The sequence below is a fragment of the Nesoenas mayeri genome (assembly GCF_963082525.1).
Source record: "Nesoenas mayeri genome assembly, chromosome: 1".
In the NCBI taxonomy this organism is placed as follows: domain Eukaryota; kingdom Metazoa; phylum Chordata; class Aves; order Columbiformes; family Columbidae; genus Nesoenas; species Nesoenas mayeri.
The window spans coordinates 80927697-80941650 of NC_137541.1; the positions used below are offsets into that span (position 1 = coordinate 80927697).

The following is a 13954-nucleotide window of genomic DNA, read 5'->3' on the forward strand; positions in this document are numbered from 1 at the left end:
AAAATGAACTGAAGGTTAAAATCAAGCATGCTTCACTATTAAAGTTGCCAGTTGGAAGATCTCATTCACTTCTGCAGTAGATGATCTTTGTTTCTTCAGCCTTTTATTTCTAAATCTGTTCTTAAAAACCATTGTATCAATAATAATAATGGTTGTATTCACTAAATTATAGATTATCTGAAGCAATAACTATTAAATTGCAACTGGGAGAAGTTCTATCAAGGGTCTTTAAAGCATCACCACAATGCAAATAATAACCATTGAGCTTGTTGATGCAATTCCTTTCCCATTTCAGCCATAATTTTCTTATTAGGTTTGTATTACATCTGTATAAAACCTTAATCTTTTAAGAGTCTTTAATTCATATGCTGTTGTTTCTTTTCCCAGATCGTATACCTCAGTAAGTGACGATAAGAATGAATGGACATATATCAAATACCCCTCCTGGTGGATATGGAAGTTATTTTCCTCAAATGAAGTAAGGTTTTGCCTTTGATTTTCCTTTTATGGACAAAAAAATAGTGTTGTATTTTCTTCTTTACGCTTCCATTTCAGGTAGAGCTATAATTATTAGATCCCAATGGAATAATACAAACGCAGTCTCTGTAAAGGCATGTACAGTTTCCAAACCATGTAACCAAACTGAGAGATATCATATGACTCATTTTTGTATTAATGTAAGGGTAAAGCTGTGTTGCTGAGTAGAATAATCTGGAACATGTTATAGTCATAACATACATATTACCTTACTTGGAGATGTCTTCGTATGCCTGAGATGCTAAGGTTAGCCCTGAGTGACTGCATTTTTATGCATAAAAGATGAGACTGCCCTTCACATCTGAGAAAATATCATTTCCCAGTAAACAAAACTGAGCAACTGTTACCTGAAAGCGTTACTCTGCCTGAGATAAGAGGATGCTCCCTGTATCAGAAGCATGGTGCTAGGCTCATTCACAGCACTAATAAGAATTGACCTAATCTGATGCCAAAGAACAAGCATTCCTGTATGGAGCAGGGCACCCATACTGTCATCTGCTCCTCATATTCTTGTCCCTTTAAAGAGAGATTGTATGATTCATTCTTGTTGTTACATTTGAAGGAAGCTAGATTGCCTTTTCGTTTGCTATAGGCAATGATAGTCCTTTTAAACTCTTTTATTTAAAATAGCTAAAATAATTAAAAACAATTAACACTTGTGAATGTAAGAAAAAAAAGAAAAAACAAACAAAATCCTACCAAGTCTTTGGTGTAGTCGTTGTTGGTTTTATTATTAAGTGATTTTGATTATTTACATAATGGTAGTATCTATGTGTATACAACATTCCCATTGTGTGTTATGTTGTAATAACGCAACAAAAAAGAGCTCAGAAGGGCTTCTAGCCTAAGTGAAACATGCTTCATTGTGTTCATGGTGCAGAACAAGTATCTAGTATCATTACCTGTGTTAGGAATGGTATAGGTATGTGAAGTCCTACATAAAGAGAGGTCTTTTTTCAGTGCCTGTTTCTGTGTGGCAAATGCATCTATACAGAAGTTAACCAGCAATATTTTCTTCCAGTGGCTATGGTTCCCCAACGTTTACTCAGGCAGAGAGGGAGCAGAATTCAAGAACAAGTGCAAAAGCTCTTTATGGTAAGGTGGCATAAGGTCTTTAAACATTTCTGTTTACATTGTTGTTTAAATATTAGTTGCGATGTCATGGTGGAAACATTCTGTGCATATAAACCTGAAACTGTATGTGCATGCACATGGGTGTGTCTGTCAACATAGTTGAAGAACAGAGTGATTTTATTCTGGCTAAAACTAACTAGGCTAGCTAGAAAATGGCTTTTTACAGTTTACTAAGCAGATAACCCCAACCTGCTAATTTTTAAGGCAGCAATGTATAAAGCTTTTATTGCAAAACTATGAGTGATCCTATAGCTAAGGCTTGTACCAGCTAGAAGGCATTCAGGGGTCTAGCTGTGCTCTAGGTTTCATTCATGACCTGTGTTACGCCCTGCCTCCTCAACTTTATCCCTTGCTAGCAGAAAATGAATTTACAGTATTCTTAACACATGGATTTCAGGGAGGTTAGATTTGATGTAGCAAGTTTGGAGGCCTATTTGTCCTGCTATTTTCAACAGGCTTTGCAACTGTCAAATGTGATGTTAGTTATAAATGTGTAAACACTGTTGTACGTAGCAACTACAGATGCTCTTTGGCTCAGCAATATATGCTAATCCCTAGCCTGTGGCCAAATCGCTGTGGAGACAGAATGTAGTCATGTTCCTTACCAGCCAATTTGCACCGTTTCCTGGTTGTCCACCTCCGCTGTGAATACATCCTGCTGATAACTGTGCTGGTAATGGAAATACAAGCAGCAATGAGGCTGTGAGATGCTCTGCTGTGCAAATCTGTGCCTATTGTTAAATACTCTTTTGAAAGTCGGTACAACACAGGAGATGGGGAGAATGAAAGTGGCTAGCAGTGAGGTGAAAAAGCTGATGTGGTTTGGTGGCTGAAGACATTGTGCTAGAGTAGTGTGAAGGTTTACTTCTAGAAAAATAAATGAAGACGGAAGTAGAAACCATGTGAAACAGTGGCAATTTAGAAATCATGTTGCATGTGAATCATTCTAAATTTAAATTTATCTTTTGTAGTGGTATGCCACATAAGTCAGTCACTTGATATAATATTAAAGGCAGGAAGTGCAACTGAGCAAATCTCTGAAGTGAGAGTTTTTAAGAGTGGTTTCTGCATCCTGTATGGGTTCATTTGACAAACTGATTGCACATGTTAACAGAAGAAGAAGGTGGTAACACAAACCAGTAAGAGACATTGCTAAAAACTCTATTTCTTTATGAGCCATTATGAGAGTGCTGCACTTTTATCTTTCATTTTGTATACCATCCTAGTAATTTTTCAAGAGTACATGTTTTGAACAGTGTGGCAGTATCAGTGTCTTCACTGTGTCCTTTAATCTTTGTGGGCTTTTAAAATAATACCTCTCTGAGCTTTTTCATATCAAACGTGTAATGGAATAGTGTCGTGGTTTAATCCAAGCTAGCAATCATAACCACAATAGCTGCGTGTTCACACCCCCTTACCCCCAAATAGGGGAGAGAATAGAAAGGGAAGGGAGAAACTCGTGTGTCAGGTAAACACAGTTTAATAAAATAACAAAATAATACTAATATATAAAATGAAAAATAGGATATAAAATAAAAGATACTCAATGCAATTCCTCACAAACTCTGTCTGCACTGAGCAGCCAGTCCCAGGAAAAGAGAGAGAACACCCTGGTCCAGAACAGTTGGTTGCAGGGTAAGACAGAGAAAGGCAGAAAGGCCCAGAGGCCACTGCAGGGTGGCAGAAAACCAAACTAAAAGAACTCCTGAATGCCTGAATGGTACTCAACTGAAACGGAGCAAACCCAGCATGGGTTTCCATCTCTCTAGCTGGAAAACCCAACTCTCTTTAAATAGGAACCATGACACTAATAGGTTGAAATATCCTTATTGATCAGTCTGGATGTCAGTCAAGCTCTGTCCCATCCATGTCCCCCTTCCCAGCTGCCCCACACCTGTGGGCAGAGCTCAGAAAGACTTTTGGTCTCAGACAACAGCTAAGATAAGAGTAAGCTCTTACATTCTCTTTATTCCAACTCAAAGACACTGGAAAGTTACTTGAAGACAAACATTAACTCTGTCCTGGGGTGCTATCTTCTTGTTCTCAAACTAAATCTAAACAATGGCCATGCTAGCTAGAAGAAAAAAAAAAGTTTCTAAACTGCAGGAAGAAAATAAACTCACTTTCAGTCGAACCAGCACAGGTAGTCATTTGTCAGTAGAAGACGGGGACAAGTGAGTAAATTTGAGTTATATGATGATATGTAATGCCTTTTACTTCTAAAATACTCAATTGACTTCAGGTACTAATTGAAAATACTTATCCTATAAACTGCTGTGTGGTGGCACCTGTAAAATGAATTGTTACTCTTGGTTCACTTCCATTGCTGGTAGATATATCACAAAACTGTAGCTGCAATTGCCAGGAACTGAATGAAGTGGAAGACTCAGTTACCTTGGAGCTCCATGTAAAGATATATTGGCACAACTTTTACAGAGGACTTTTCACATTTTACTGCTTCTGCTTTGTTTTGTATGCATAAAGAACTAGGCTGTCAGTACTAACAAATGTATGAACTGGAGAAAATGAGGAAAACACCTAAAATCTTTCTTAAATTCAGAGCAATTATATATATTTAAATTTTAGCAACCTGGTTACCATTCTGCTGCATCCCATGTGTGTTGTGTCTTCCTTTGTGATGTTGGGGATTTTTGAGCATGCTGTCTCAAGTGACATGAGAAGGAGTTGAGTGATACTGGAATTGTTAATATGGGTTAAAAATGCTTATTATAAAATACTTTATTTATAATTGGTAGCTTATAATTAATAGCTAACTTAAGCATTTTATTTGAGAATAATGATACTGAAGGCTATAAAGCAGATTGGAGGCGTGCTAGCTTTCTTTTTATATTTTATATTATGTGCATATATATTAAATTTACATATTTTATTTATGTAAATACATAAAACTAATGTATTTAATGGATTTGCATATAGGATATTGGAAAAATATTATTTTAGTATAAAAGTAAAATGTACCATCTGTTTTGTTTTGATAAAATGTGATGATTCAATGTCAGCAGCAAACTTCATTCACAAACTTCCTTTTCTTTGAAGACTTTTGAATGTCATTTGGACTAAAGCACTTATCCATGGGTATCACAGAATCACAGAATGTTAGGGATTGGAAGGAATCTCGAAAGATCATCTAGCCCAATCACCCTGCCGGAGCAGGAACACCTAGATGAGGTTACACAGGAAGGCATCCAGGCAGGTCTTGAATGCCTCCAGAGTAGGAGACTCCACAGCCTCCCTGGGCAGCGTGTTCCAATGTTCTGTCACCTTCACTGAGAAGAAGTTTCTTCTCAAATTTAAGTAGAACCTCCTGTGTTCCAGTTTGTACCCATTACTTCTTGTCTTATCATTGGCTGACACCGAGAAGAGCCTGGCTCCACCCTCGTAACACTCACCCTTTATATATCTGTAAACATTAATGAGGTCACCCCTCAGTTTCCTCCAGGCTCAAGAGACCCAGCTCCCTCAGCCTTTCCTCATAAGGGAGATACTCCACTCCCTTAATCATCTTTGTTGCCCTGCGCTGGACTCTCTCCAGCAGTTCTCTGTCCTTCTGGAACTGAGGGGCCAAGAACTGGACAAAATATTCCAGATGTGATCTCACCAGGGCAGAATAGAGGGGAAGGAGAACCTCTCTCAACCTACTGACCACCCCCCTTGTAATACACCCCAGGATGCCATTGGCCTTCTTGGCCACAAGGGCACAGTGCTCGCTCATGGTCACCCTGCTGTCCACCAGGACCCCCAGGTCCCTTTCCCATACACTGCTCTCTAATAGGTCATTCCCCAACTTATACTGGTACCTGGGGTTGTTCCTGCCCAGATGCAAGACTCTACACTTTCTCTTGTTATATTTCATTAAATTTTTCCCTGCCCAACTCTCCAGCCTGTCCAGGTCTCGCTGGATGGCAGCACAGCCTTCCAGGGTATCAGCCACTCTTCCCAGTTTGGTGTCATCAGCAAACTTGCTGATAGTACACTCTATTCCCTCATCCAAATAACTGATGAATATATTAAATAATATAGGCCCCAGTACTGACCCCTGTGGTACTCCACTAGATACAGGCCTCCAACTAGACTTCGCCCCATTGACCATGACTCTCTGTCTTCTTCCCTTCAGCCAGTTCACAATCCAGTGCCTTGTTACTCTACCCTGCTCTCAAAATTTATAATTCACATTCATTTTCAATAGCAAAAAAATAAAGAAATGTGCATTCATGTGTCTGAAAGAACATTAAACTTCCATTATCCATGATTTCTGGGAGACATGTCAGTCTACAAAACAAAGTTACGATGATGTGATGCAATACTTCATTTCACATACTGAGAACGAATAGCTCCATAGGAAAGCACTTTTACATCTCTTTAACTGTGTCTTCTTGCAATGAATTTTGATTAATATTTCTGTGATGACTACAACAATCAAGTCAGAAAAGAAGGTTGTAAGGAAAAGTGTGTAATGTATGTTTAAATATGTCAATGCAGCTCCACTGCAATACATGTGAAGAATTAGGCTGAAAAATGTAAATTGGCATGAAATACTATTTAGAGCATGCAGCAGTCAATTACATTTGCTTCAATATAACTTCTGTTTGGCCCATATTTGTTTGGCAATCTCTGTGAGTAACTTGCTTGTCACACACAAGTGGTGTCTGTGTTAGAGTCACGAACCTCCGCTGCCAGACCCATTGGGGTGACTGCTGTGGTAGGTGGTATAACGGGAGCTGGCGGCTTCTGCCACCTGCAGCCTTGCAGTGCAGCCACTCAGCTCCCTTTGCTGCATCATTGCTGGCAGTGGTTTATGCCTTTTGTTTTACTTTAGCAAGTCAACAAAGGCAGCCTTAAAGACTAGACAAAACCTGACTCTACGCATAAGACATATAAAGAAAGCAGTGCCGTCCGTGGCCTCTAGTTGGCTTAATTTATCAGCCAAACAGCAAGCAACATTGTGGGCAACATTTTGCTGTTGGCTTTGGTTTCAGCTTTTAGCTTTTTAATACATACTGGCATGAAACACATCAGAAGACCTTACGGGCTGCCAGACTGGGAATTACTGATCTAATGGTTATAGCAGAGATTTCAGAAACAGGACATCTGGTGCTTCTTCCTACTGTTTTCACTGGCTTTCTGTATGACCTTAAGTAGATCATATCCCTCTTCTCTATCTTAATTAACTCATCATCTATATTATAAAGATATTAATTCCTACCCATCTTGGCCTACATATCAATTATTATTATACTGTGTTTTCATATGAATGTGCATTTTTATAAGTAAGAGATATTTCATAAATAAATTATTTTAATGCCTTTCTTTTGTTTTGTGCTATGTCTCTTCAAATCTGAACATGGTTGATTGTCTTAAATGATTCTTCTGTCTGACTTAATCAAAGAGTTGTTTCAATGAGGATTAGAACTCCGTAATTTGTCTCTAATATGACCATTTTTAAGATTGGAAGAGCTGTTAGTCCCTCTTCCATGCAATCAGACAACCTTTACTGGGAATCAGGAAAGAGTTATTAATTTCTTTTGCTCTTAGTTTCAGAGTTGGTTGCAAACCTCGACATTTCTTGAGGTTCAGTCTGAATAGTTATATAAAAGCTCAGATGCTAACCTTAAGCAAATCCAAATATCTTGAGGCTGGAAATCTCTACAAGAACATATTTCCCCTTGACTTGGCTAATACAATGAGTTCAGTGAGGCTACACCCTGGGGAGTTTTGGCCCACCATGTCGTGTGCATGCTTTAAGTGCTTACACTTGGCCACGAGGGTGTTCTTAATTACAACAAGTGAAGATGATACTTAAGCTCCTAAGGGACCACTTGATCTTGAACTCAATTCCTTTCAAGCACATTAAAGACTAAAAATTAATAATTAATATCAATATTAATGTGTAGATATGTATGTGCATACATATCCACATGTATGTCATGAAATTAAATTTATCTGTTGAATGCTGTTGCTAATGTCATTCATGATTGTTCAGTCCTTCGGTCACCAGGCAGAAGGTTGACTATAGTGCCAGTGGGAAAGGAGGCTAGAGATTGTTTTGGTGTTACAGACAGGTCAGTTAAAAACTAGACTGGAGCCATTGCTATCTCTGAGGTCGTTATCTGATAGCAAAAACTTCCTTGCAACTGCATTTTTTTCCTGTGTCAAATAATCCCCTCCCCCCCACTTTTTTTTCCCCCACTCATTTCCTTCCTAAAATGAACTGTTTTCTCTTTGCACGATAAATCTCTCACTGAACTGGGAGGGAAGATGCTCTCTACACATTCTCATGGGTTTTATTTCATGATTTAATTTCTGATTTTTCCATCTGAAATGGGTTTTGGCTCATGCTGTCATCTGTTGTTCTAGCATTAGCTTTTCCATCTGTCTCCTGCAGCTCTGCTTGGCAGGGAGATGTGCAGTGTCAGTCGGCATCAACATGCAGCGCTGTGCTGGGGATTTGCCAGCGAGTGACACAGTGTGGAGCAGCCTCATTCTCCAGGAGCAGTGAGCTAGTGGTTTGCTGCAAATTGTTAGATTGTTATATGGTACAGAATTGAAAGATGTTACTAAAATTGGCTTCACACTGCATCAGAAAAGACTAGGTGTTGTATTCATTGTGTTTATAATCTTGTGTGATTAGGTGCTAGCAGTGAAATTACATGTGTATTTTTTGCATTGCTCAAATCCCTCATTCATAGCAAGAACTACAGTGTAGTACATTTAAGGAAAACACAAGCAGATCACAAACTAGGTGAACAAGTCCATTAAAAGAAGTCATCTGTGTAACATGCTTGAGTTAGCTGATACTGGAATGAATTAATCTCACACTTGACTTCTCAACAATACACTTTCTCTGGTAGCTAGTTCCATGTAGCCATCAGGCACAAATCTCTGAAAGTGATAGTGTTTGCTCCTCTCTTAATGAGATTCATTTTGAACTCAAGTTTTGATTTTCTACCCAGATGTGTAGGTCACATCTCCTGCACTTTGCTCTCAGTCTCAAGGGGAGGTTTTCCAGCTGCTGCAATACATTCTTAAAGGGGTGTCAGCAATGAGTCCAATGCAAACCAGAAATATAGAGTAGTAAACTAAGTGTTGGGCTTTTCTGCTTGATGTTGTATGGCAATAATACTGTCCCTCCAGGATTCTTAGGACAGCTTGTGAGGGAGAATTTTAATCCATCTCCATATGGATTGCCATCAGATCTCAGAGCTTTTGTCTCTTTGTACACACAAACTCCAGTTTGGCTATGGAAGGGGAAGGTGGGATCCACCATTGTCCTTCATTGCGCTATCATAACCATAGTACTGATAACATTACATCTGGCCTATGGAATTATTTGTAAGATAGCAGTGGAAGTCTAGGTGTTTGTATTCTTCATTTCTCTTTTAGGCTTTTAGGAACTAAAAATTTGTTATCCCTAAAGTTATCATAGAATACTAGGGATTGGAAGGGACCTCGAAAGATCATCTAGTCCATTATAACCCTAATGAGCACCACCTGTGCTTCAGGTCATCTCTTAACATGCAGACTGAGATCTTTTGCATTTGGTAAGAACTTTCCCTACCTAGATAAAGACTTAGATTTCTCCTGCTGTGATACATTTCTCTCTGTGGTCTTCTGGACAATGGCACAGAGCCAAGCCACAGTAGAGTTTATTCAGCAGCTGTCTAGTTTGCCATACAGCTGCACCCTCCTCCAGTTGGAAAATGGGTGCTAGAGGGCTCTAAATTTAGCTAAACCAGGTGCTGTTCATGGCTCTGCCTCAAGGGACCTTGGGCCACGTGGATGTTCTTGTCTGAAACTTTGGAATAGCTACCTTTCCTAAATATGAAATGGTCCTTCACGGAAATAACTGGGGAGAACACAAGAGTTCTTAGCATAGGGTTGGCAATCTCAACTCCTGTTTATCTGTGTTGTGTACTGTCTAGTGCATTCTTTGCTTGGTGAAAAGTCTTTATCTGGGTCGATGTTTGTACTCCTTTGAAAGGTTTAGTAGCTAGTAGATCTTAGGGTCACAACCTATGAGTGAAATGCTGTGCTGCTTTTAAGCTTATTGCCCTTGCCTTGTGAGATATATTATTTTGCTCAAATTCCTCTGGGTTGTGTTTACTATAGATTGTGATTAAGAATTTAACTCATGTCTTCTGCTGTGATCCATTTTTGTAAATTATTTTTTTCCTTTATCAGAGAGAAAATGGTTTAGGTGAATTGTGTGCAGCATATTGGCAGAGTTTTAATTATCTGCAATATTAAGGCTGCACTGTATCTTACATGTTGGATGTAAAAGCTGCAGTAAGTAAACAGAAAAAAATGATAGTTTTATTCATCCTTTTGGTAGCTTTATGCATCCTGTCTGGAAGTCTCTGTTGCAGAAATTCACTTTAGCTTCAATAAGTCTCTTCATGCATGAAGGGACCTGTGAGAGCCTGAGATTGATTGAGTGGATTAAGAGTGAAATGAAGCATACAAAACATTATTTTTTTTTTCCGTGTCGAGAGTTGACCCCAGCCAGCAACTAAGGATCTGCCCAGTTGCTGTCTCATTCCCCCTATCTCCTCCCTGCAGGAGGATAGGGGAGAGAACTGGAAGAGCAAAAGCAAGAAAAAATCCCAATGGGTCAAGATAAAGTCAGCTTAATAAATGAAGGAGAGAGAAGGGTGGAAAAAAACCTGAAAAAAACCCCTGAGTAACACAAAGGCAGTCACTTACCACCACCCACAGACTAATGCCCAGACAGTCTCTGAGCAAGGGCCACTTTAGAAAGCCTACCCACCAGTTTTATTGCTGGGCATGACATTATACAGTATATCATATCCCTTTGGTCATTGTGGGTTGGCTCTCCCACCTGTGTCTCCTCCCAGTGTCTTGTGTACCCCCAGCCTGCTCACTGAGAAATAGGGAAGGTCTTGATGCTATTCAGCTATAGCTAAAACATACCTATGTTATCAACATTTTTTTTGGTCACAAATCCAAAACACAGCACCATACAGGCTGCTGTGAAGAAAATTAACTCTGTCCCAGGCAGACCCAGTATGTTAAGCAAGTCAGCAAATTCTGTACTTGTTTTCAATAGTAGTGTATGAATTATTGCATTTGAAGATCATGTAGTAAGTCAAGAGGCATTTTTAAGGTTTCTGTAAAAGCAGTCAGTTTGATATTGAATAATAATCAGCCACTTTGACACATGGGAGAGTTGAGGAGATGGAAGCTACATTTCCAGAAGAATGGCAATGGGCAACTGTGTTGGAAAAGAAGGAATGTAAGAAGCTGTTTATGACCGAGAGACTGTGAGAATCATGTGCTGAGATATATCTGGCTTGGAAGTGGAAATGTGGAAGTGTAGGAAGAAGCAGCAAACTTGTATGTCGTCTGGGTAGAGAAAGATGCAGAACAGGTTTGCGGTCTTATATCAATGTTATGGAAGTTCATGGCAGTGGAGTAGATCAGCAGGGGATGCAAAAGAGCTTGTGTCCTCCTTCCTGAGGGTAAGATGAGAACTTGTGGAGGTTTGTAGGTAGAATCTGGGACATGAGCGAGGCATTAGGAGAATGCAGAGGCTGAGATTTAGTTTTGAACTACTGGCAAAGACCATGAGAAAGGGGATGTGTTCTAGATGTTAGTCTATTTTTTTTTTTTCCTTTATCCTTTTTTTTTTTTTTCTTTTTCCCTTTGTGTTGTGTTCATATTACCATGGCGGGGATTTTATTCTTCCTTCCATGTAATTTATGCCAGGCAGCCAAGAAAACCCTTACTCAGGGAGCTTGAGTTGTTACAGCAGCTGGGATGACGCTATGTGGGAAAGGGGACCCACTTTCTTAACTACTGAATTGTGAGAGGGTTGAAAAACAAAAGTTGAGGAAAGACCCTTCCAGAAGCAATGGAATAATTTTGCCTGACGGTAGAGTACTTATTAGAAGATGTATTTTGAAGGGTGAATAATTTCAGAATGTAGCAGTTACCTATAGTATCTACCTCCAGCTCCTCTGTAGCAGTGTTGACAACATTCACAGCTGCTGTAGGCTACTTCTTAGCTCATCCAAAACCGCATTAAAAGTTGCAACACTGAGCAGTAATTAAGAGCCTATGAGGTACGCTCTTGTTTGTTTGTTTGTTTGGTCTGTAACTGCAACAAGACCTGGAAGTCCCCCCAGTTTTAATTTGTATTCATTACTGTAGAGTTTAGATTGCAACACTTGTACTCCTGGAAAAGGGAGTCTCCAAGTCTGCATAAGTGACATACGTTACATGGTGGATTTGGTAGAGGGTCTTGCCCCATGCCTGTCAGTGTTTAGGAGGCATCTGGACAACACTCTTAGTAACATGCTTTTTACTTTTGGTCAGTGCTGAAGTGGTCAGGCAATTGGAATACCGGGTAGCTGTAGATCCCTTCCAACTGATGTTTGCTGGAAGGACTACTCAGTCAGCCATCCACAGTCCAGGAGATTCCTCCAGTGCATTGACAATAACATCCTGATGCAAATGGTGGATGAGCCAGCTAGAAGAGGAGAGCTGCTGGATCTCATTCTCACTAACAAGGAGGGTCTGGTTGAAGCGGTAAAGGTTGAGGGCTGCATTGGCTGCAGCGACCATGAGACGGTAGATGTAACAAGGGCAAGTGTAGAGTCTTTCATCTGGGCAGGAGCAGCCTCAGGTACCAGTATAAGTTGGAGAATGACCTATTAGAGAGCAGTGTAGGGGAAAGGGACCTGGGCGTCCTGGTGGACAGCAAGGTGACCATGAGCGAGCACTGTGCCCGTGTGGCCAAGAAGGCCAATGGCATCCTGGAGTGTATGAGAAGGGTTATGGTTAGTAGGTTGAGAGAGCTTCTCTTTCCCCTCTACTCTGCCCTGGTGAGACCGCATCTGGAATATTGTGTCCAGTTCTGGGCCCCTCAGTTCAAGAAGGACAGGGAACTGCTGGAGAGAGTTCAGTGCAGAGCCATGAAGATGATGAAGGGAGTGGAGCATCTCCCTTTGACGAAAGGCTGAGGGAGCTGGGTCTCTTGAGCCTGGAGGAGGCTGAGGGGTGACCTCATTGATGTTTATCAATATGTGTAAAGGGTGAGTGTCACAAGGATGGAGCCAGGCTCTTCTCGGTGACAACCAATGGTAGGACAAGGGGCAGTGGTACAAACTGGAACACAGGAGGTTCCACTTAAATTTGAGAAGAAACTTCTTCTCAGTGAGGGTGACAGAACACTGGAACAGGCTGCCCGGGGAGGTTGTGGAGTCTCCTGCTCTGGAGACGTTCAAAACCTGCCTGGACGCATTCCTGTTTAATCCTATCCAGGTGTTCCTGCTCCAGTGGGTGGATTAGACTAGATGATGTTTTGTGGTCCTTTCCAATCACTAACATTCTGTGATTCTATGTTTTTCTATTCTAAATGATATCTTGGATCTCTACCATGTTCTAATGATCATTCTACCTGCATTAAAAAGTAAATAGCTAAATAGAAATTGTTGCTGAACTCAGTATGTACTGTCAGTTGTTGTGGTGACCATACTTTTTGTTTATTAACACAGACATGGACTGACTTTTGCTAATTGGAAATTCTGTTGAAGTTCTTATTACTGTCCTGTTGTAATTAAGAATGTGGAACTTGAGGGGCATTCCTTGATTCTCAAGTGTAGGCAACCACAGTTTTTCTTATAGCTCAGAAAGCTCTATCTCTTATATAAACACTATTGTTCTCACCATGACATAGTGTGTTGAAAACCTTGCCCTCTTGTCTATTGTGAGTGTTGTGCTGCTCTGTGGAAGAGGATGTGTTAATCAGTGCTATCAATGGCTTTGGATATCCTGTCTTAACACAGGATAAAATTTCTGTGAAGCAGAGCAAGGACTCTCTTGCAAAAGTTACTAGCTGCTTTTTAATTCCTCTAGAACCTTAACATATACCAAGATTTCTTTGTCTGTTTAAAACAACTCTTGTTTGTGGGATTTATAAACCTTACAGTGAATATAAAATTTCATATCCTGGTTTAATTTGATATTGTTAAAAAGAGTACTTCTATTCACCTAAAAAAAAAAAACAAAACAGTCAAATATGACTATGGTTAATTGTGCATTGTTAATTGAAATAAGTTACTTCTTTTTCAAACATATATTCTTTCTTACTGGACAGCATTTAACTATCATTTACAGTCCATAACAGAAGACTGTTAACTGATCCCCTTGGATATGCAAATAATTCTATGGAATTAAACTAGAAACTGCTTTTCAATTCCCTTGTTTTGTTAGGAACAGATGGACTTTACTTCTTCAGATCATC

General features: G+C 39.9%; 1 protein-coding gene across 3 annotated transcripts in view; it reads left to right on the plus strand.

Moving 5' to 3' along the window:
* Nucleotides 1–416: 416 nt before the first annotated feature.
* Nucleotides 417–13954, plus strand: part of EPS8 (EGFR pathway substrate 8, signaling adaptor) — a gene marked incomplete at both ends in the record, with an annotated part of 59631 nt that continues 46093 nt past the window's right edge. For all 3 annotated transcript variants that reach the window (XM_080357135.1, XM_080357136.1, XM_080357137.1), the window contains 2 exons: nucleotides 417–478; nucleotides 1559–1632. In XM_080357135.1, coding sequence (XP_080213261.1) covers nucleotides 417–478; nucleotides 1559–1632 — 136 coding nt within the window. The remainder of the gene's footprint in view (nucleotides 479–1558; nucleotides 1633–13954) is intronic.